General features: G+C 46.6%; 1 protein-coding gene across 2 annotated transcripts; it reads right to left on the bottom strand.

Annotated features, from left to right (window-relative positions):
* Nucleotides 1-787: 787 nt before the first annotated feature.
* Nucleotides 788-22,318, bottom strand: C1QTNF2 (C1q and TNF related 2). Of its 2 annotated transcripts, XM_055387521.2 has the most exons (4): nucleotides 22,164-22,310; nucleotides 6,553-6,805; nucleotides 1,563-1,580; nucleotides 788-1,358 (listed from the first exon to the last, which is right to left on the bottom strand). In XM_055387521.2, the coding sequence occupies exons 1-4, from the start codon at nucleotides 22,287-22,289 to the stop codon at nucleotides 967-969; spliced, it is 789 nt and encodes a 262-aa protein (XP_055243496.1). In that variant the 5' UTR covers nucleotides 22,290-22,310; the 3' UTR covers nucleotides 788-966. The 2 variants fall into 2 exon arrangements, with proteins under 2 accessions (XP_055243496.1, XP_004042978.2); XM_004042930.4 differs by having other exon boundaries at nucleotides 788-1,580; nucleotides 22,164-22,318.
* Nucleotides 22,319-23,665: the final 1,347 nt, after the last annotated feature.

Consider the following 23,665-nt stretch of genomic DNA (forward strand, 5'->3'; position numbering starts at 1 on the left):
CTGCAAAAGATTAACTAATAATAAAGTGCTCAAGTCTGTGGCCGACTTGACTCATGCAATGAGCAGATTCAAGATGATCCGCCTATCAGTGTCACTTTGTATTCTGATAAGCCTTCGTGAATGGAACGACCTCTGCCATGGCCTGGGACGTTCTGAATGGAACGAGCTCTGCCATGGCCTGGGACGTTCTGTATTATCTTCCAGCCTCACGCCTCATGCCTCCCTTCTCAGTTCTTACCTTGGCCCCTCCCTCTTTCCTGTCAAGGTCTTTGCACTTGCAGAGCCTTTTGCTGGAGACCTCTTTTCGAGGCCTTTGCGTTGCTCTATTTCCTTCTTTGGAACTCAGCTCAAAAATGGAAATTTTCCAGGTACTGTCTTAGAGGGGTCTTAAGAGAGCTTTTGGCGAAGGGAGGTGAGAAGTTGGAAATAGCTTGTTCTTTGATCTACATGGAGGTTTCAATAAGTAAAAATTATTCACTGAGTTGTCAACTTAAAATCTGGAGAGTCACTGTATGTAAGTAAACCTAAAAAGGCAAATTTAAAAAAAGAAACAAATTTCCACCTCTTCCCTGTCTCCTGTTATTCCTATTACTGTCAACCATGGCATGTTCATTTCTGTCCTGGCATAATATTATATTATTTGCTTGTATATTTGTAAATTGTATCTCCTGCTAGAATGTAAGCTGCATGAGGACAGATACTCTGTCTTGTCCACTGCTGCATCTTTCAGAGAATAACATAGTGCCTGTTACACAGTAGATACTTTAAAAAGAAGTGAATAAATAGATGGTTGGATGAATAAAAAGGTTTGGATTTAATGATGGGGAAAAAAAGAGGCAGAGGAGGTGAGCCTGAGGCTAGAACCGCTCACTCGACCCCCCACCCCCAGCCTACAGTTGCGGGGTCTTGCTCTGTAAGCCCAAGTCCAGAAGCTTGTTCCCTGCCTGGAGGACCACCCTGGCATGTCTATACCTCGTTGGGGTCATCCTGGTCAGCATAGATTAGGAAGCCCGTAAAGAGGCTGTCTGTCCAGTAAGGGTCATAGAAGAGTCCGTTCTGCTCTGAGTAGAAGATCTGCAGCCAGACTTCGTCACCCTGCTTGAGAGCCAGGATGGTGGAGCCTGAGGCCACATCGTGGTTGCCGGTGTTGGCATCAAAGGTCCGGATGCGGTACTGGCCGTTGTGCACCAGGCCGATGGCCAGGTGCTTGTTGGCCAGCGTGATGTCGTAGGTGAAGTAGTAGATCCCAGGCACGCCGCAGACGAACTTGCCGCTGGAAGCATTGTAGTGGCCACCCTCGTTCATCAGAATCTTGTCGAACTTGATGGGCAGCCGCTCCCGTGGGTAGCTCTTGGTCACTGCCACCGAGAAAGCTGACTTGGTATGGCCACTGCCACAGCTGCAGGGGCCTGGGAGGCCTGGCTCCCCCTTCTTGCCCTTGGGCCCCTTCTTGCCTGGTGTGCCATGCTTCCCGGGGGTACCGTTGACCCCCTTGGGGCCACGGGGGCCAGCCCGCCCAATGGCCCCGGCTTTGCCCTTTGGTCCTGGCTTTCCCCGGTTACCTGTCCGGCCAGGTGGACCTGGAAGACAGAGCAGCTGGTGTTATGGAGGGTCCTCACAGACCTAGGCAGAGGGGTGCGCCTTGGTCTTCCAATCTTGGAGAAGGAGGGCTTGGGTAATAGAAAGAACAAGAAGGCTTTGCAGACACATAGAAGTGGGTGCAAATCCTAATGCTAGCTCTCTGGAAAATGGAAATGATGATACTTACCTTCAAGAATCACTGTGGATCAGGGCAAAAAGAATAACTTGTAACTGTTCACACCCTTTCCTTTTCCTGCCTTCTAAGGAAGGGTCTGGTCTGTCTGCCAGCTCAATCCTTCCATGGGCTGCGCTGGTAATGGGTTGAGAAGAGAACTGGAAAAAGCCTCTTGATTTCAACACATTGATCTTAGTAAAATCCCTGCCTAGTGCATATAAGCCCTGCCCACGTGTACAAGGATTTTATTGCAGCATTGCTTATAATAGCAAAAAATGGGAACAACTAAATGCCCATCCAAAGACAAATGATAAAAAACATTATGGTCCATCTATACTGTGGATTTCTAGCAGAAGTTAAAAAAAAAAGTAGAGTTACGTGTGCTCTATGAAACCTTCTCTAACATACACTAAGAGGAAAGAGCAGGTGGCCAGACCCTTTGTGTTAAAAGGAAGGCAGGCCGGGCATGGTGGCTCGCGTCTGTAATCCCAGCACTTTGGGAAGCTGGGACTGGAGGATTGCTTGAGGCCAGGAGTTTGAGACCAGCCTGGGCAATGTAGCCAGACAGTCTCTCAAAAAATACAAAAATTAGTCAGGCATGGTGGCATGTGCCTGTAGCCCCATCTACTTGGGAGGCTGAGGTGACAGGATCCCTTGAGCCCACGAGTTCCAGGTTACAGTGAGCTATGATTGTGTCACTGCATTCCAGCCTGGGCAACAGAGTAAGACCTTGTCTCTAAAAAATAAAAATTAGAAAAACAAAAGGAATGGAATCCACAATGCTAATTTTTTTTTTTTTTGAGACGGAATCTTGCTCTGTCGCCCAGGCTGGAGCACAGTGGCACGATCTCCGCTCACTGCAAGCTCCGCCTCCCAGGTTCACACCATTCTTCTGCCTCAGCCTCCTGAGTAGCTGGGACTACAGGCACCTGCCACCACGCCCAGCTAATTTTTTGTATATTTAGTAGAGATGGGGTTTCACCGTGTTAGCCAGGATGGTCTTAAACTCCTGACCTCGTGATCTGCCCACCTCGGCCTCCCAAAGTGCTGGGATTACAGGCGTGAGCCACCGCTCCCGGCCCACAGTGCTAAATATTTCTACACCCATTTAAACGCATAGAAGAGTGCTTGGCCTATAGCAAACGTTCCTAAATACTAGCTGGCATTCCCTGCAGAACAATTCCCCCAGTAGTGTTTTCCTTTAGAAGGCTTTTTGATGTTTCATACTCTAATGTTTCATAAAATGCACATTTCTCTCAATCCAACATTTTTGGCTACTGATTGCATAAAATCAATTTAGTTTATGTCCCCTCAACTCAATACAACATTTTAAGCAAAACCTATATGGATAATGACTTGAGTTCACTCGACACAAGGTTGTTAGAACCATATGAACTGGGTGATCAAGGAAGTAAAGTTTTAGGCATTTTACATCCTAACAAGTTACTTTGTTTCTTATACATTTGTATGTAGGCATTTCACTGTGTTTTAGAGTTTTGAGTTAATCTGTAATGCATCTGAATTTTTCCTATTTTACATAATTCGGAAAGAGGTTTCCAAATTGCATTTTGTTACTGAACACTTGATTTTCAGGAACAGAGTGCTTATGTTAAGTGCCTGACAATGCCTGGTATTATTAAATACATATGTAAATACACAGAAAAAGGCCAGGAATACATACCTAACCAATTAATAGTGGTTACCTCTGGAGGGTGAGGGAAGGATGAGAAGGGGTAGTAAGTAAGGAGGACTTTTGCTTTATGTGCATTGTTTGAATATATTACAATGAGACTGTATTTGTATATTACTCATATAATTAAAAATAAACAAAAAGAATGGGAAAAAATAAAACTCAGAAAAGTCACAAAGCTATTTCTTGAAAAAATGAAAATAAACAAAAGGTGGGAAAAGGGGCCAAGAGAAGAGGAATAGAGACAGAATCTTTTTTTTTTTTTTTTTTTTTTTTTTTTTTTTTTAAAGATAGAGTCTCACGCTGTTATGCAGGCTGGAGTGCAGTGGCGCGATCATAGCTCACTGTAACCTCAAACTCTTGGGCTCGAGTAATCTTCCTGCCTCAGCCTCCTGAGTAGCTGGGACTTCAGGCACACGCCACCACACTTAGTTAATTTTAAAATTTTTTGTAGAAATGGTGTCTCCCTATGTTGCCCAGGCTGGTCTCAAACTCCTGGCCTCCCAATACTCTTGCCTTGGCCTCCCAAACTGCTGAAATTACAGGCATGAGCCACCACGCAGCCTCCAAGTCATTTTGACTTGGGGATTTTGGCGGGAGACAAATAGATTAAAAAGCTTACCAGGAGGTCCTACCATGTATTATATAATGTGCTTCCCTCTTCTTTACCTTTTTTGAGAGACTTTGGGAAAAGCTGACTTTACTCTTGAAAGACTTTTCTGGAGGTGAATTTGTATGTGTGGTGATGGCGGGTGGTTGGATGTTATCCTGAATTGGCCCCAGGGTGACAAGCTTTGTTTGAGTTACATGCGCTGGGACTCTCCCAACACTGCCTTCCTTGGTGTGGTGGCTTCCTTCTCTGCAGAGACTCAACACATAGCAGAACAGATGGCCAAAGGCAGCCCCAGTACATGGTAGAACTTCCTGGTAAGCTTTATCTATTTGGGGAAAAAGTCAACAGCAGAGACTCTGTCCCTCAGGATCCATAGGCAAATCTCAGGGAAAACTCTAGCTGGCCTGCTTGGAGCACATGTCCAGACCTGAGTCTGCCGCCGTGGTCAGGAAATTGGATATCATGACACCAGTGCCCAGCACGCTGGAAGACCCACCCCAGTTAAAGCTACGATGGTTACTTTTATACTAATCTCCTGGGGAGGAGGTACCTTTGAAGGAATTAGTTTGGTGTGGTAGGAAAAGACCTGGATTTGGAGTCAGCTATCTGCATGTTATGTGAGCTCAATAAGTCAATTACAGGGTGCCTAACATTTATTGTATGTCTATGCTGAGACTGGTGCTTCATACATTGTTTTATTTCATCTTTACCACAACCTTGTGAGACAGGTGCTATTATTATCCATATTTTAGAGATGAGGAAACCATGGTTTGGAGAGAAGTAGTTTGTCAAAATCAGTGTCCAGGTTTGTTTCCAAAGTTCACGTTCTTGCAAGGATGACATTTTGCTATCAACTGAATCACTCTGACTCTCAGTATCCTCATCTGTAACATGGGGAAAATAAAAATCCCTCTGGCATACAATATGGATGGTCAGATGGGCAACATGTTCAAAAGTGCTTTGTCAATATTAAAATGCCATACAAATAAAAATTATTATATTTCTCTACTGCTTAAAATGTAGGCTTAGGGATGCCGCTGACACTGAAAAGTGCTTGGTTGCTGGGGTGAAAGTTTGGAGATATAAGGAATGTCACAACGGAAAGGTCTGTAGAGTATATCCATTCTGCTCGCCGTCTGCCTGGCATTCCTTCCTTTGGGGAGTTGCCCTTCACCATTTCATTTCATACGGTCCTAGCGGGGCTGTCAGTCACAATGACTGACTGCCCCCACCACCCACTCACACACACGCAGGGGTGGGTCCATGAGCCTGCCCTGCAAATGGAGGCACCTCACCTCCTTGGTCAAGGGAATTGGTCCAGGATACACATGTGGCCAAGGAGAATTGGCTGTTCTGAGATTTGCTCTGTGGATGAAGCCAGGAAGATGTGGGCTGGAGCCCAGCAGTGCTATTTCAGAACTTCCAGCCTTTGTGAGGATACAACAAACACAGAGAGAAGCAGAGCCCTGACAATGATATTTGAGCTCCTGGACTCAGCTATTCCTGGAGCTTGGCTCTTGGACTTCTCAGGCTTTTTTTTTTTTTTTTTTTTTTTTTTTTTTGAGACAGGGTCCTGCTCTGTTTCACAGCCTGGAGTGCAGTGGCACGATCTCAACTCACTCCAACCTCTGCCTCCTGGGTTCAAGCAATTCTCCTACCTCAGCCTCCAGAGTAGCTGGGATTACAGGCATACACCACAAGACCTGGCTAATTTTTTGTATTTTTAGTAGAGATGGGGTTTTGCCATGTTGGCCTGGCTAGTCTTGAACTCCTGGCCTCAAGTGATCTGTCCGCCTCGGCCTCCCAAGTGCTGAGATTACAGGTGTGAGCCACCGCGCCTGGCCTGATGTCTCAGTTTTATGGGCTAATACATTCCATTTGGGACTATAAATTGAGTTTCTGTCACTTGCAATTATCAAGAGTTCTCAGTAATATTTTGGGAGACTTTTCCAAAGTCACTTAGCAACCCAAAGGTGCACCAGGGGCAGGAACACAAAATTCAATACCCATGTTCCTTTCAGAATAAACTGCTCTGAGGCCGGGCACAGTGGCCCATGCCTGTAATCCCAGCACTTTGGAAGGGCGAGGTAGATGGATCACTTGAGGTCAGGAGTTTGAGACCAGCCTGGCCAACATGGTGAAACCCCCTCTCTACTAAAAAATACAAAAATTAGCCAGGTATGGTGGCATGCATCTGTAATTCCAGCTACTCAGGAGGCTGAGGCAGGAGAATTGCTTGATCCCAGGAGGCAGAGGTTGCAGTTAGCTGAGATCACACCACTGCACACCAGCCTGGGCGACAGAGCAAGCCTCTGTCTCAAGGGGGAAAAAATATATATAGATATAGATATAGATAGATAGATTTATAAGTAAATAGTAATTTGATTTATAATGAAGAGGATTAATACTAGTTTTATTAACTTCATGACGCCCCCCACATGCTGGATGCTGTCAGCCAGGTGGGAACGAGAGTGGCAGGTATAGGCCTCTTACCTTCCTCTCCGCTGTCCCCCCGGTCGCCGTCGTGTCCATCTTGGCCGTCTTTGCCAGGAAAGCCCATTCGTCCCATCATTCCTGAGGGCCCTGGGGCTCCTGGGGGGCCGGGTGGGCCCTGGGGGCCAGGCAGGCTGCAGATCAGTTGAGGGGAGCCTTTCCGGAAGTCCCTGCGATCAAAGGCGCCAAGCAGTGGGTCAGCAGCACAGGGGAGGGCACAGGCCAGGAGCACCCAGGGGATCATGGTGGTTACCTGTGGGAGGCAAGAGAGCTGTGACAGGTGAGTGTGGCCACCAAGCTGACCTGGGGCTGGTCAGAGGGGATGCACAGGAGGAGGCAGCTGGGATACTCTCAGTTGGATTTCTGTCTCTTGCTCTTTCCTGCATCACATACAAGTAGATGTGATGTGGACAGAGTTGTCATATCTTGAGGACGTATTTGGGTGAGTGGAGTCATTACCCAGAATACACTTTGAAGGGGTCTCGGGGGTGAGGCCTCATCATCAGACCATCATCTTCCAGAGTGGCTGAAATGGATGCAGAACTTATGACCCAGAGACTGATGACTGGGAGGAGCTGTGAATGGAGAGAAATGATCCATGGTTTCATCCAAATCTGTGGCATGAATAGAAAGTTACAGTTCTACAAGGATAATGTTTGAATTGTAGGTGACTTTGCAACTAGTCTGCTTCTCATGGGAGACTCAGGGTTGCACATGAGGAGGGCTGAGGATTCAGTTACTGAGTGGAGGTCAACCATCACCTGAGTGACCCTGGCAGGCCGTGGTAGCAGCTCCTCCCCCAAGCGCTTCCTGTGCACCAGGCATGTGCTAAGAGCTTTCCATTCATTACTTGATCTTCACAATACCCTTATAGAATAGATACAGGAGAAGAAGCGGAGGCTCAGAGAAGTTGAGCAATGTGTCTACATCACGCTTTTCCAACCCAGGGCCTGTGGGCCGCATGCACCCCAGGATGGCTTTGAATGCAGCCCAACACAAGTTTTGTAAACTTTCTTAAAACATCGTGAGATATTTTTTGCGATTTTTTTTAAGCTCATCACCTATCGTTAGTGTATTTTATGTGTGGCCCAAGACAATTCTTCTTCCAATGTGGCACAGGGAAGCCAAAAGATTGGACACTCCTGGTCTACATCATGCGATGAGTAGATGGCAGGGCTAAGGTTTGAACCAGGCCGTCCAGATCCAGAGCCTGTGCCCTCCTGTCCCAGGCTAGACCGTGTCCTTAAGGCTGATGGCAACAATAGCATGATCCCACTGGAGATCAGTGTGCTATGCACCTGGAGGTATCTACTCCCTGCCCTCACTATGCATACGCAGAAACTGAGACCCAGAGCAGAAATAAGCAACTTGCCCAAGATCTCTCAACAAATCAGTTCCTTTGCTTTGTAATTAACAGCCTCTCTCTCAAGAATGAAACCAGGAGGGGGAACATCCCAGGCATGACTTCCTGCCATGCGATTAACTATAAAATGGCAACTTGCTTTGTGACCTTAGGCAAACCCTTTTCCCTCTCTGGGCCTCAGTTTCCTCACCTGAACAACAGGGGCTGGGCTAGAGCAGTGGTTCCTAAACTTCAGTGCACATCACACTCACCTCGAGGGCTTGTTAACACACAGGTTGTTGGGCTTTATCCCCAAAGTTTCTGATTCATTAGTTCTGGGGTGAAGCTGGACCATTTGCATTTCTAATAAGTTTCCAAGGGATGCTGCTGATGGTGGTCCAGAGACCTTGTTTTGGGAACCACTAGAGTAGATGGTCTCTAGGGTCTCTTCTAGCTCCAATGGTGAGGCTTTCAGACTTCAATCTGTTCTCTTTCCAGATACAAAGCACTGTGGGCTTTGTAGTCCTCACTCAGCCTGTGGCTATCCAATCAGAGCGTTTAAGTATTAGGGGGATCCTCGGCAGCTGTGGTCCTGGTTGCACAGCAGGGGCATTACTCAGGCATTGACCTTTGGAACTCATTTTTCCTTCTGGGCTTTCAATCCCCTTTCCCTTCAGACTCTGCTTGGCCCCTGGCTCTTGAAGCCTGTCCAGGCTTTTTGGCTGCCTCTGGCTGTTCCCCTCAGAAAGAGGCTGACCATACCTCTCCTCCTGCCCCCTCCAGGATCTTTAACCCTGGAAACAGATGCTGAGGGGAAGGCCTAGACTTGCAGAGAAAGGAAAATGTTCATTGCCCACATCCCAGCAGTGTGACAATCACAGGGCCCAAAATGGTTACTCCCAAAGAGCCTGCAAAAGGCCCCCATGGAAAAGACAGCTTTAAATGTCTGCCAGGCACAGAGACACAGAGCAGTCTAGGCCCGCCCCAGTCGTGAAACATCTAGAAATCCTCCTCCTGTCCCTGTACCTCCCCTCCCTTCAACTTGGAAAGAGGTGAGCTGACAAGGAGAGCAGATGGCCTTGCCCGTTTCACACCTTCACTGGGGGAGCAGGAAGAAATCTCACCTTCGAATGGAAATTGAGGTGTGGGTTGCCTGGGAGTGGAGACTTCAACCAGGGGGAGGAGGAGCTCCCCTCACTGACTAAATTATAAGTAGGGAGGGGTAGGCAAAAATAAGGACGCAGTTTGATTGTATTTCTGATGTCACACTTGCTCAACCTAGGTTGGATAAATAATAGTAGAGATGGTAGGCAGGTACGGCAAACATCATGGAAATGTTACATGAATGACAGGTGCTTTGGAAAACTACGGCCTAGACACTCCCCAGGCCCTGCGAATCACCATTTCTTTCCCTTGTCTACGTTAGGAGAGTCTTGGAAAACTGGTTGGCCTTATTTGTGAGCTGCAGCACATCTGGGACCCCCAGAATAGAAACTGAATTTTTAAAGCAGGTTCGAAATGATTTGGAAAGTTGCAGTCTACAACCATTTTGCAGTAGGGAGAGAGGGAGGGAGGAAGTAGAAGCGAGTCTTCGAGGCAGATGAGAATCCTGCAAACAGCTAGCTGAAGACAGGCAGAAAAGAGAGCCAGCCGGACGAGAGAGAGGGAGAGAGATAGGCAGAAAAGAGAGCCAGCCGGATGAGAGAGAGGGAGAGAAAGGGAACCATCTGTCACAGCTGACAACTTCCCTCTCTCTTCTGACCTCCATGCCCAGCCACACAGGCTCCACAAGAGGAAGGCGGATTTGCTCTCTTGCCCACAATGGCCTTGCACCAGCTTCTCTGGACAAAGAGGGAATGCCTGTCTGCGAAAGCTGGTTTGGGGCAGGCCCCAGTGCCTGGGTGGAAGGGTGTATGTCTGAGACACACAGGGAGGAAGCGTTTTCTGAACTGGAGCCTGAAGCTCCTGGAGTCCCAGAGGAGTCTTGGGAGCTAGAGCCAGGAACTGTTTTGGAAATAAAGGCGGGGAGACTAGATTCTAGTTCCAAACCTAGAGGAAGGGAGGGAGAGGAGAGTCTCCTTGCCTCCACAACACCTCCAAGAAAAACAAGGCTCCAAATAGCCCTGCTCCCAGCTTGTGCCCTGCCCCACCCTCACCCCACTCTCTACACAAGGGTGTTGAGAAAGCCTGGGGGGCAGGGTGCTTAGAGGGGCACTAAGGCCCCAAGGAATCCAGGCAGATTAACTCTTCCAGGGCCTTTCTTTAATTTTTTTTTTTTTCTTTTTAGGGATGGGGGTCTTGCTCTGTTGCCCAGGCTGGAGTGCGTGGTGCAAGAGCTCACTACAGCCTTGAACTCTTGGGCTCAAGTGATCCTCCTGCCTCAGCCTTCTGTCCCAAGTAGGTGGACCTACAGGAGTGTGCCACCACTCTCAGCTAGCACCTTTTAAATACATTTAGAATCAAGAACTTGGGGAGGGCCTCAAGGAACCATCTAATCCAACCTCTTCAGTTACAGATGGGGAAACCAAGGCAGAAGCAAACTGACCTTATTACGCACCTACAATGTTCCAGGCACTGTGTGAAGCCCTGTATCTACATTGCTTTTTTTGTCTCACTTTGTCGCCCAGGCTGGAGTGCAGTGGTGTGATCTCGGCTCACTGCAACCTCCACCTCTCGGACTCAAGTGTTTCTCCCTCCTCAGCCTCCCGAGTAGCTGGGACTATAGGAGCGTGCCACCATGCCCAGCTAATTTTTGTATTTTTTGTAGAGATGGGGTCTTGCCATGTCATCCGCTGGTCTCAAACTCCAGTCCAGCGATCTACCCATTTCAGCCTCCCAAAGTGCTGAGATTACGGGCGTGAGCCACCGCATCCAGCCTGCTGCATTGTTTTATACAAAGCTTACTAGAGCCCTATGAAGCTTACCTGAGCCCTTATTGTCCCATTTTTTTTTTTTCAGAGGAAAAAACAGATACTCCAAGAAGTGAAGTTATTTACCCAGAGTCACACAATCAGGGATTAATGGAGATGGCATCCAAACCCATGTCTGTGTGCCTCTGAAAACTATGCTTAATCCATGCCACCTTGCTTCCTGCCCCTGCTATTTTCCCCCCATTTTATAAAAGACATTGAAACTTGGAGAGGCTAATTTACTTATGTTTACACAAGTAGTTAGTGGCAGAAGTTATATTTGAACTTGGGTTTGGCTGATCCTAGTACCCAAATGCTTTCCATTATGTCAGCATTTCTTATATTTTTCCCCCTAAATATTCCACATTACAGAAAAGACCTTGAAGCATATGCCAAAACCACACACAGCCATAGAGAAATCTCTCTGATGCCCCGTATTTTATTTTACAATTTTTACACACACAGTACATGACTTTGAAAATGTACAAGATGCTTTTTCTCTCTCTTGGGGTGCTGGAGTAAATCAATGCTTGAGCAAAACCTCCTGTCCTTTGAGAGGCCCACACTTGGATTAGACAAGGTGATGAGAGGCGTGGAGGGGACAGCCTCCTGGGCCCTGCGTCCCCACCATAAGCCCCTCTGGTGTGTTAATGGGGGAGTTTCCAAGGCCTGAACCAAAAGATCAGGGTGTCACTCCCCAAGACCCTCCAGTAGGTGCTGGCTTAAAATAGCAAACATCAGAACCCAGGCCATGGCTTACAATGACCCAGTTGAGCTGGCTCTAGCCCCTGCCCCAACCTCAGCTCCTCCCTGGCTCCCTCGGCTCCTCTGGCCCAGCACCCACCCCCCCTACCTTTTCTAGGCCAAGCTCCATTCAGCCCCAAGGCTCCAGCCACTCCACCAGTAACCTCACGGCTCCACCCTCTTGGTTTGCTGGCTCTTTATCTGCTGTATTTCAGTTTAAGTGTCACTTCCTCCAGGCATTCCCTGACGTGCCCTCTCAGCCAGGGCCCGCTTTCTGCAAGCTCCCTTTTCCCAGCTCTTTGTTTCTTTTCCAGCACTTGAAACCACTCACCCATATTCACTTTACTTGGTTGCCTCCCCCATGTGTCTCCACTAAAATGTAAGCTCCATGAGTACAGGACCCCAGCTGGCCACCTGGCTTCAAACTTCCTCACACACAGTGAATGTTCAAGAAATATTTGCTTAATTAGTAAGTGTTGGAGACGCAGACTCTGCCCTCAAGAAAATTCACAGCGAAGAGAAAACCAGACAGTGGCTGAAATCCAGAAGAGAGAGCACTGACACCCCTTGATACAAATCTGTTCTTTTTTCCTCTGCTTTTCTAACCCGAATCAGATCAAATCCCTCCTTGCTTTTGACCCCTTACAGTATAGGGGCTAGGTTGTTCCCTCTCTGGCCCCTAGGGTGGGGCCAGCCTTGCAGAATGCCTTACATAGAATAGGTGCTCCATAGAGAGCTGTCCAATTAACTGGAAGAGAGGTAAGTATTAGTCCTTTCTCACCTGTGAAAAAACAATCTGAGTTCCTAAATTGTCCTTTCTGGGGGTGGGAAGGTGTTAGTTGAATATGGAAGCCTTCATTAGAGCCTTCCTACTAAAGGGATAAAAAATATTAGTTGGTTAAACCCCAGAAATGGAATTGTGGGTTGCTAAACTTGGATGAGTTCTTTTTTTTTTCTTTTGAGATGGAGTTTCGCTCTGTTGCCAGGCTGGAGTGCAGTGGCACAATCTCAGCTCACTGCAACCTCCATCTGCTGGGTTCAAGCAATTCTCCTGCCTCAGCCCACTGAGTAGCTGGGACTACAGGTGTGCACCACCATGCCCAGCTAATTTTTTGTATTTTCAGTAGAGACGGGGTTTCATCATGCTGGCCAGGCTGGTCTCGAACTCCTGACCTCGTGATCCACCTGCCTCGCCTCAAAGTGCTGGGATTACAGGTGTGAGCCACCGTACCTGGCTGAACTTGGATGAGTTCTTAAGTCTGGCTTTCAGCTGCCCAGTCCCTGGGCTTCTCATCTCTCTGTTAAGTAGCTAATGATTCATCAATACACATGTTCTAGAAAAGCGCTAGGAGCTAAAGTGCCACAGGCTGGGTCTACTGTCAGGGAAGTCTTCCTCCTGGCCCACAGGACATGGCCCTCTGGTTTATTCCCAAGGGCCCTCTGCCCAGACTGTGATGTGAGAGGTGCCAAAAGTGGGGATGTGGGCCTCTCATTGATCCTTCCTGAATGTGTCTGCTAGTAGTAGAAGCTCCAGGAATACTTGTCTTGAGCAAGCCTACTAGGCCTGGGTGCTGAACAGTCTCCCGTTGCAGATTGGAAGATGTAAATTATGCTCAAATAAATCTGACCTGTTGGTTATCAGGTTTTGACATACTGACAGATAGGAGTGGCATTTAACTCCGTGGTTAAGAGCCATGGAACACCCAGCACTTGATTCCCTCAACTATGCAATGAAAATAATAGTATACCTACCTCAGGGAGTTTGTGTGAGAAGTGAGTGAAGGAATGCATTCAAAGATTCTATCTAGCCCAGTGTTTGACACTGTAAACGCTCCACAGTTGGAAAGAACTGTGCCTAAAATGCCCCCAATCCTTAGCCTCCTCTGGGAAGCCCTCAGGTAGCTGCCAGCCTCATCCTTCAAATCTCAGGTCTCATATCATCTCCTCAGAGGGACCTGCCCTGATCACGTGATCCAAAGCATTGCACCCATCCTGCATATGCTCTTCTCCCATCCTGTTCTTTCAAGGCACCTGGCCCAACTTGTGATTATGTATTTGTTTGTTTCTTGACTTGTTAACTCTCTGGCTCTTTCCCTGGAATGGAAGGTCCAGGAACGTATGGGCCCTGCATGTTGCTCTCAGTTGGGCTGCTGGAGCCTAGCGCAGCACTGCATAGAGTAAGTGCTCAACACGCAGCTGTTGAATAACCTTGAATGAACTGGCCACCCTTACGGAGACTGGAATAATCCAGGGTGGTCATAGGAGAAAAATCCCAGGCAGCAATTTGACATGATTAGAGGCTATATAGACCGATAAGACCCTGAAAAACAGGGTGTGGACCAAGCTGGCTAAGACCCACTGGACCCAACATGGTGATGGATTTGATCTAGGTTTCACCTAGGACCTCTTTATACGCTCATTCATGTACTCAATCACACACCCACCAGTGCCACGACAGCTCCGAGAACACCCATATTTGGTGTAGAAATGAGTGGCACCACAGTTCTGGGAAATCTCCACCTTTTTCCAGGAATTTTCATGAATATTCCACCTCTTGGTTAAAGAAACCCATAAAGATAGAAACCCCAAACACTTCCGCCCAACTCTCTCTTGAGAATGCCCACAGCCCCCTTTCCTGAGTGTGTACTGTTTTCCCTTGCAAAAAATCACCATACTCTCACAATTTTCTGACTCATCCTTGAATTCCTTCTTGAGATGGTGTCAAGAGCCTGGACACTGGCTGGGGTCGAGGTCCCACTGGCGTTTGAGGACCTCCCCAGCCCACCGGTATTAGTATAATTTATAAAACAAGGGGATCACAAGGTCTCAATAAACGTGCGGATGACAAAGCCTCACTTGGCTACTGAGGAAAACCAAGTGCAATGACTGGGCTTGGATTCTGAAGACTGGGGTCCCAGTCCTAGTTTTGTAACTTACTGATTGTGTGACTGTGAAAAAGTCATTTCATCTTATCTGGGCCTTCATTTCCTCACCTGTAAAATGGAGATATTAACATTTGCCCAGTCTGCCTTACAGGGTTATTCAGAGAATCAAATAAGATAGTGGATTTGAAAACAAAACGTGATACAAAAGTTAGAGTCGTATTTAAAATTGTAATTGTTACTAGTTGCAATTGAACTAAGGGATCACAGTCCTGAACTCCCACTGGGAGCCCCCGGAGTGTTTCAGGGGAGGCCTCATCCTTGGTGGAGGAGGACACCCAAATCTCGCCCAGCAGGGCAATTCTCCCTGTGTTTGGTGTTAAAAGGGACAAGGCTTGCTTGCAGATGAAGCTTGCTGAAAATCCACTTTGATGGGAGAATAGAATACTATAATAAAAAACACTCCACACCCTCCCTGAATTCCAGGAAGTAAATTGGAAACAGTCCTCTCCAGCTTCTCTGAAAAGCTAAAGAGATCCTTTGGAGGAAAAAGCGGCTGGCTGCCGCTCCTCACAGTACTCACGAAATGTCCCCTCTCTCCAGATCTCAAGATCAGTGTCCTTTTGGAAACTGTCCAGAATCCAGAGTCTAAATACAGAGGCTTAAAAGTCCTGGGGCCCACTTGACAGGATGCCTCAGAAAATATTTGATCTGCTATTTTCTCTCTCCTCATTTCTGGTTCAGCCTAGAAAATGAGATCCAAGGACACATCATGATCTAACAAGGTCTCAGAAGCCAGGGGTTTGTCTCAGCAAGAATTCCTGAAAGCACACAGGAAATCAGCCCGTATGTTAAAGCCGAAGAATTATACCTTCTAATATATACAAGCCCAGCCTTTACAAAATGACAAACGTGGTGTATAACGTGGTGGGCAGTGGAGCCCACCCCCTGGGCCCTGGCCTGCTGCACGTCTGAGCCTCAGCTGCCTCTTCTGCACAATGAGGGCAAGAGTCAGGCTCTGGAGCAGCTGAAGACAAAGCCATCAAGCAGCTGTTTTCTGCCACGTGGAGACCAAAGACTGCCATGGGAGAGAAGAATGCAGCAGCTGTGTGAGATGTGAGGGGTAGAGAAGGCGGCTGAGGGTGTTCACATCCCCATATCGCATCCTCAGGGCCAGTCTCCACGTGCCTGACTACAGCGGTGGGGGAGTGGGTGTGAGCAGCTCAGCCCAATAGGAAAATGACGCAAGTCACATGTGTCAGTTTGTCTTGTAGTCACATTAAAAAAGTAAAAAAGAAACAGATGAAATTAATTTCAATGCTATTTAGCCCTTGATTTCCCAAATATCATCATTTCAACATGTAATCACCATAAAAATTATTAATGAGACATTTTACATTCTTAAGTTAGTACTAAGTCTTTGAAGCCCAGTGATGTATTTCACACTTGCAGCGGATCTCAATTCAGACTGGAGCATTTCAAGTCTCCAATAGCTGCATGGTGGCTTCCATAATAGCTCCAGCATAGCTGTGTGAGTTCAGATGCCATGAACTAGCTGTAGTACGTTTACACGTTACTTAATCTCTCCCCTTCAGTCTCCTCCTCTCCAACATGAACACTATAATAATAGAACCTACCTTAGACAGTTGTTACGAGGATTTAATGTTTCTAGAATAAGGCCTGGCATATGGCAAGAGGTATAAAAGCATTAGCTTCTATTATTTTATTATTTCTTGCCCTTCCGAAAATCAAACAAGATAATGGATGTTGAATGTAATGATACGAGTTTTAAGACCTTGTTTAAAATTGTAATTGCCACTAACTGCAGTTGAACTAACAAAAACCAGTCCTGATCTGCCACCCTGAGTCCTGCATGCATTTCAGGTAGAGACTCCTGTAGCTTCTCATAAATTCCCATTTTCACTTATTAGTTTGAGTTATGGCTCTGTCAGGTGCTACCAAAAAAAAGTCCTAGGGAGGCTGGGCCTTTTTTCATGCCTTGCTGTTTCTGCTCTGAGGGAAGGATGGGGTATTGCCTTGGCTCCACAACTTTGAGCCACCTGGCGTGTCTGTGCTCCATAATACAAAGACCAGGGAAGAAGCGGGATGGTGCTCATTTCATCAAGCGACAGGGCCAAATGGGATATGAGGTGTGCATGTGTGCATGATACTGTAGCCTGGCACATGGATACCCAATACATAGTATGGTTTATTATTACTGCCTTTGAGGCCAGACACTGGGGAATTAGAGGTGAAAAGATGTAGTTGCTGCTCCTGTAGGGCCCACTCTGATCCCTAGAACTACCTGGGCAGGTTATAACTGTCTGCTTACCTGAGCATCCAGCCGGCACACCTGTGTAACCAGGAAAGAAAAGCCTCACTCTCCTTTTCCTTTGTAATAGGCACCTAACAGCATCTAGACATAACAGCATTCAAGACCAGGCAGGCGGTAGGGGAAGGAAATTTTGGGATTAGGCAACAATCCCTGGGAATGACATAAAAGGGACTACACTTGAAGATCTAAGAACTGAGGGAGAGAAACAAAATCTGAACTTTGAAGGGGACGGGGAGAAAAGGCTAAGTTTTCCTTGACTTTTCTGGGTGAACCCAAGAACTTCCATGGAGTCATTTCTGGTCAGGCCCTGATGGGCGTTCAGAGTAACCCTAAACTTCTGATACAGGGCCGGGCACAATGTCTCACATCTATAATCCTAGCACTTTGGGAGGCTGAGGTGGGGGGATCACCTGAAGACAGGAGTTCGAGACCAGTCTGGCCAACAAAGTGAGACCCTCACCCCACCTCACCCCGCCATCTCTACAAAGAAAAAAAAAATCAGATACAGGTCTACCCCTAGAGAAGCACGAGCTGGTCTGGTGGTTAAGTCGTTTTCCAGCTGTTTGACCTTGGGCCAAGCTATTTAATCTCTCTAGGCCTCAGTTTCTTTGTCTGTAAAATGAGAAAAATAATACTGTATGGTCTTATTTGAATTTGAATATTCATTGTTTCACTTGATGTGTGAAATCTGAAATAACCCCAATTTTCCCAAGTTAAAAGTTGTCAAGAATCTTGTAAGGCAGTGTGAATTGTAAGTTGTAAACTGTGTTTATGCTATAGCCACATAACAGCACTGTCCTAACAGGTAATCAGATATATCTACCATTCTTCAGCAGGTGAGCTTTTTAAAAAAATTTTTAATTTCCATAGATTATTGGGGAACAGGTGGTGTTTGGTTACATGAGTAAGTTCTTTAGTGGTGATTTGTGAGATTTTGTTGTACCCATCACCCGAGCAGTATACACTGTACCCTATTTGTAGTCTTTCATCCCTCACTCCCTTTCACCCTTTCCCCTTGAGTCCCCAAAGTCCATTGTGTCATTCTTATGCCTTTGCATCCTCATAGCTTAGCTCTCACTTATGAGTGAGAACGTACGATGTTTGGTTTTCCATTCAGCCCGTGAGCTTTTAATGACACCAGTTTTGAATTATTTGAGGTCTTTAGGAATGCCTCCCTTGAGTAATTTGACTGCTCACACCTCCCTTACAGAGTAATTGTGAATATTTAATGAGATAATGCAGCAACCAGCCCACAGTAAGCACTCAGTAACAGTAGTGATTTTTGATACAATAATCATTCCTGAGAACAAAGAGAGAGATGATGTCATGGGAGAAGGTTGCCACACTCATGAGAGTAAACAAGCAGACCTGGGTAGACCTGGATAGACCTGGGTCTGCTGTTTCCCCATCTGTAAAGTGGCCATAACAGTGACCCTGTGAGGAGCTGAACATTTGCAAACTTTGGCATCAATGGCAATGAAAGCAGTTATAATGGCTGATGCAATTGTATAGCTGGGCATAAATGCAAAGAGGTACAGGATTTCTACAGGTGTGCCCTACTTTAAACAAGATTGTAAAATTCAAATTTAGTCATTCAATGATTAGCTTTTAACTTTTTGTTAATATTACAATGTGCAGGCTGAGTGTGGCGGCTCACACCTGTAATCCCAGCACTTTTGGAGGCCAAAGCAGGTGGAGTGCCTGAGCCTAGGAGTTCGAGACCAGCCTGGACAATATGAAAAAACCTCATCTCTACAACAACTACAAAAATTAGCCGGGCGTGGTGGTGCATGCCTGTAGTCCCAATTACTTGGGGGGCTGAGTGGGGAGAATCGCTTGAGTCCAGGAGGCAGAGGCTGCAGTGAACAGAGATTGTGCCGCTGCACTTCATTCTGGGCAACAGAGCAAGACATTGTCAAAAAAATAAAAATAAAAATAAACAACGTGCAGAGACTGGCTGAGGAGGATTAAAAAGCTATGGAACATGCCCCTGCCACTGAGGAAATTATAGCCTAGACAAGCAGGGATCAGTTGGCTTATCAGTGGCCTCACACAGATCACAGACTACTCTGTACTTTTTGTTTTGGGTTTTTAATTTGAAATTGTTGCCAATGTAAAACTTGGGAGATTTTCTGTTAACATCGACGTTTGCAGCTTTTCTTGGGCAGCAGAAGGATCTGGGCAGCACTGAGCCTGCATTTGGGCAGGTCAACAGGTAGCTGCCCCTTGAGACAAGGTATTACAGGCTGACTTGTGTCTCCCCAGAATTCACACATTGAAGTCCTAACTCTTAGATTATCAGAATGGGACTGTATTTAGAGATAGGACCTTAAAAACGGTAACCAAGGTAATATGAGTCATATGGGTAGGCCCTAATCCAGTATGAGTGGTGTCATTACATTAAGAGGAGATCAGGACACAGACACATACAGAGTGACAACCATGTGAAGACACAGCAGATGATGGCCACCTGCAAGCCACAGAGAGAGGACTCAGAAGAAACCAACACTGCAGATACCTTGATGACGGGCTTCCAGCCTCTAGGGATCGTGAGAAATAAATGTCTATTGTTGCAGCTCCCCAGTCTGTGGTGTTGTCACGGTGCCCCACACTGACTAGGACAGAGAGCCTGTGTTCTAGAGTGTCCACAGTCCTCACCACTCCCAAATGTCATGCATCCCATTCCTATACACATTGTGCACAGTCTCTGTCAGTATCTGGGTTTGCAAACCCTAATCTAGAGGAAAAAAGTAATGATTCTCCATGTATGTTGTGTGTTCTTATTTCAAAGTTTTGATGTTCATATCTCCTTTAAATATCCCCACACTTCTAAGAGGCTGATACTGTCATCTCCACTTGGCAGAAGAGAAAACAGAGCTCAGAAAAGGGAAAAATTACTTTTCCTAGGTCAATGTTTGGGTGGAACTCAGGCCTGCTGGCTCAGGGCCCAGAGCTCATGCTCCTCTACCATGGCCCCTCAGCTAACAGGGGAGTTACTAACAGGGCAGTGATGTGTATGCGCATGTGTATGTGTGTTATAGGAGTAAGCCGCTTAACAGAAGTGAACAAATCCAGGGGAAGGTTATTTGCTTGAAAAAATATTTGGCACATAATTCCTTTCAAAAGAAAAGCTAGAATGGGCTGGGCGCGGTGGCTCATGTCTGTAATCCCAGCGCTTTGGGAGGCCGAGGTGGGCGGATCACAAGATCAGGAGTTTGAGACCAGCCTGGCCAATATGGTGAAACCCCGTCTCTACTAAAAATACAAAAATTAGCTGGGTGAGGTGGCGTGCGCCTGTAGTCCCAGCTACTGGGGAGACTGTGGCAGAAGAATTGCTTGAACCCAGGAGGCGGAGATTGCAGTGAGCCGAGATTGTGCCACTGTACTCCATCCAGCCTGGGCAACAGAGCGAGACTCCTTCTCAAAAAAAAAAAAAAAAAAAAAAGAGAAGCTAAAATGGAATATAACTAACAGAAGTTTGATTTATGCAAGAGTTCATCTCACAGAGGTAAATTAAGGTTGGCAGGCCTTTGACCAGGAAGAAGGAGTGGGTGAAGCTGTGGGTGTGGAGAGAGACTCTGTTACCCCACAGTGAACATTCAGGAGTAGGAAGCATCAGTGATTGAGACAGCAGGAGAGGCTGTCTGATCAGCAGGGTCAGCATAAGAGAAGGAATAGTGAGACGGGGGGAAGAATAGGGAGATTTGCAGAGGAAAAAAGTGACACCTTGGAGAACTTGCTGAATATTCGATGGAGACAGAGTGGCTTCAAACGTGACTCCAGCCTTGTGAAAAATAATCTCAGTTCATCCATACAATGACACACTATGCCCATTAGAAGAACAAAGTAAGCCTGTGTATGCAGATATGAAAATATGGCGAAGACACACTGTTAAGTGAAAAAAGCAAGTTGTACCATGGAATGTAAAGTATGCTTCTCTTTGAGTTTAAAAAAAAAAAAAACAGCACAAATACAGAGTATATATATGTACAGAAGGGTTGGGGAAATACTTTCCGAAAAGACACAATCTTGTTAAGGGGTTACCTTTCAGAATTGGGAGGGAGTGTGTGGGCTTTTACTTTTCTCTTTCTACCTTTTTGAACTGTTCGAATTTCTTGTGATGAGCATCGTTACTTTTATAACATTTAAAACAAAAGGTAACCCTAAGGTTTAAGGATTGGAAGACAGGTAAGTGTGGTATCCCTGCTAGGAGATGGGGAGAAGTCAGACATTTTGGAGGAAACAAATTCTGCAGTGAATCTGATGTGTTACAATGAAGAGCTGTAGTGATGCTTGGAAATGTGCGGAGAGTTTGAGGATCGGGCAGTTGAAAGCAGGAGTAATTGATATAATTACTCCAGATGACAGAATAAATTACAGAATGGTGCAGAGGGAGGGCAAAAATAAGGATGTGAGAGGACAGATTTTTAACAGTGCTAACTGAGCACCAGCCTTGGATTGACCTATGTAAGACATTGTCTTTCTATTACTGCTACTTCAGCATGGTGGAAACACAGGGTCTCTGAGAGATGGCCAGTCTAAGGAAGGGACCTCTGCAGGCTTCCAAGCAGGGCAATTTTGTGGTCAAGGAGCAGAGGAGGATCACAATGAGGTAATGCAAGGGACTCATGGTGTCAGAGGAGAGACCTGGGCTGGGAGACTATTAGGGCCCACTGCAACTGTTTAGCTGAAAAGCGAGGTCCTAGAATGGGGCAGCAGCAGTGGGGATGGAGAAATAAGGACAAAGCATATTAAGACAAGTAGTTTAGGTGGGGAAGGAGAGTGAAGAGAGTCATGAGGCATTGGGTACAAATCTCTGCCTGCCGTTCAATACCTTTTGAGCTCAGTTTGCCAGTCTGTATCATATGTTTAAATAAATGTGAAGGTTAAGTGAAATAATGCATTCAGTAAATGTTAACTGTGATTGTTAGCTCGGGTATTGGACTCAGATTTACCAGACTTCAAGTCCCTTTTTTATCAATTACTAGCTGTGCAACCCTGTCCAAGTCATTAATGTCTCTAAGCCCAGTTCCTCTTTTGTAGACGGGGATAATCTGTTGTCATGAAAATGAAAGAGCACAAGTAAAGTGCTGGCAGGACTTGGCACAAAGTAGGCGCTCAATAGATGGCAGAGCTACGGGTGTTACTATTGGAACGGGTAAACCACTGGGCACAGAGCCTGGCACACAGTAAGGACTCAAAACATGTTAATTTGTATTATAATACGAAGGCAGAAGTCGAGAGGCAGGAATGCAGGAGCTGCCCAGCCCGCAATAAAGGCGCGCTGGCAGCTCTCCCACCTTCCGCATCCCGCCCCGCCCGCAGCAGTGCGAGTCCTCCTCCTCCTCCTCCCCGCGCGCACTTGCTGCCCCCGCCTGACCGCGGTGCGGGACACTCACCCTCGCGGCTGCCCGCCACGTCCAGGGGCGTCCGCAGCAAAGAAGCTCTCGGCGGGGCTCCGCGTCCCGGCTTTCCTTAGCGGCAGCAGCCGGGCCGAGCGCCGGCCCCAGGCATAGTTTTCCCATCCCGTCATGGGCGGGAGAGCCTTCCTCCCGGTCACGTGGGCTGGCCCGCAGCGCAGCATTCTCTTTTTAGCAGCTGTTTGGAAAAAACTTGCAGTGCTGATGACAACTCGGGTGTGTCGATGCATCTCTGCGTTTGTAGAGCTTGTTAGTGTATTTGGAGGTTTTGTGCGCCAGAGTGATCAGTGATTGTTTCCCACGCGTTTGCAAAGGTGTGCATGTACTTGAGTGTGATGATAAATCACAGGGATGTGTTTAGTTGTGTGTGTGCGTACGTGCGTTTATCCAAATTTTCATCAGGGCTGTTCGGTGTATGCACACATGCATGCACATGTCCAAGATGGCAGCTTGGTGTACAACTGGAGTGCACGTCAGTGGTTAGATGTACACGATAGTGGCTAGACATCTGTATGTGGGGTGCATGTTTAAATGTGTGTGTGATTGTGCAGGGGCTCATTCTGTGTGTTGGTTTGACATCTGTATGTGGGGTGTATGTTTAAATGTGTGTATGACTGTGCAGTGGTTCATTCTATGTGTTGATTTCTATGCATGCCTTGGTGTGGATTTTGTCCGGATGTGAGTGTGCACATACACACTAGTGTGGGTGAGTTCCCCTGTGTCCCAGCTCTCATTTCTCTTCTCCCCAGAAGGTGAGGATTCACTGGTCTCACTCACTCTCTGGCCCAGCCTCAAGTCATTGAGAGACTTATGGAGGGTCTCAGCTCCCAGGATAGGCAAAGCAATCCTATTTGGGAATCAAGCAGGTACTGGAGGAAAGGAAATCCTCCAAGGCCTGGCTTTTGCTTCTTCCTGTTCCTTCCACTGCTCTCTTCCACTAGCTACCCATATTTCACTCCGCACAGCCAGAGCATCTGGTTAACAGCTGGTAAGTGACACAAAATTTACAGTCAGAAGTTTAATACAGATATGCATTTGAATTCTAATGTTGTATCCACCACCTTAATCAAGTCAGATAATCTCACAGATGGTGTTTTATTTTCTAAAAAAATTGGGAGAATAATATTACCTGCACTGCCTTTACCCCAAAGTTGGGACACTAACTCATAAAGATGTTTGGTAAGCCATTGAACTATGTAGGGAATTATTACTAATATTACACAAATACTATTTGAGAAAGAAAGTTTGTAGGCTCAACAAACATTCATTCAACAAATATTTAATAAGCATCCATTGTGTGTCAGTCCCCAAGCAAGGTGCTGGGGACATAGAGGGAAACAAATAGGCTTGATGCCTACCCTCATGAAACTTAGAGTCCTCCAGCTGGGGATGACACAAGTGGTTACAAGTGAAATGAGTGTTACAGAAAAGAAAAGCTTAAAGTATAAACTGGGCAGTCAGGGGAAGGCCTGGGACACTGA

Source organism: Gorilla gorilla, chromosome 4 (assembly GCF_029281585.2).
Source record: "Gorilla gorilla gorilla isolate KB3781 chromosome 4, NHGRI_mGorGor1-v2.1_pri, whole genome shotgun sequence".
NCBI lineage: Eukaryota > Metazoa > Chordata > Mammalia > Primates > Hominidae > Gorilla > Gorilla gorilla.

Coding starts and splice junctions, on each gene's coding strand:
- C1QTNF2 (XM_004042930.4), bottom strand. CDS start 22,289: ATGGGAAAACTATGCCTGGGGCCGGCGCTCGGCCCGGCTGCTGCCGCT. Junction 6,806..22,163: donor CGTGGCGGGCAGCCGCGAGG/GTGAGTGTCCCG, acceptor TGCCTCCCACAG/GTAACCACCATGATCCCCTG. Junction 1,581..6,552: donor GGGGGACAGCGGAGAGGAAG/GTAAGAGGCCTA, acceptor TCTGTCTTCCAG/GTCCACCTGGCCGGACAGGT.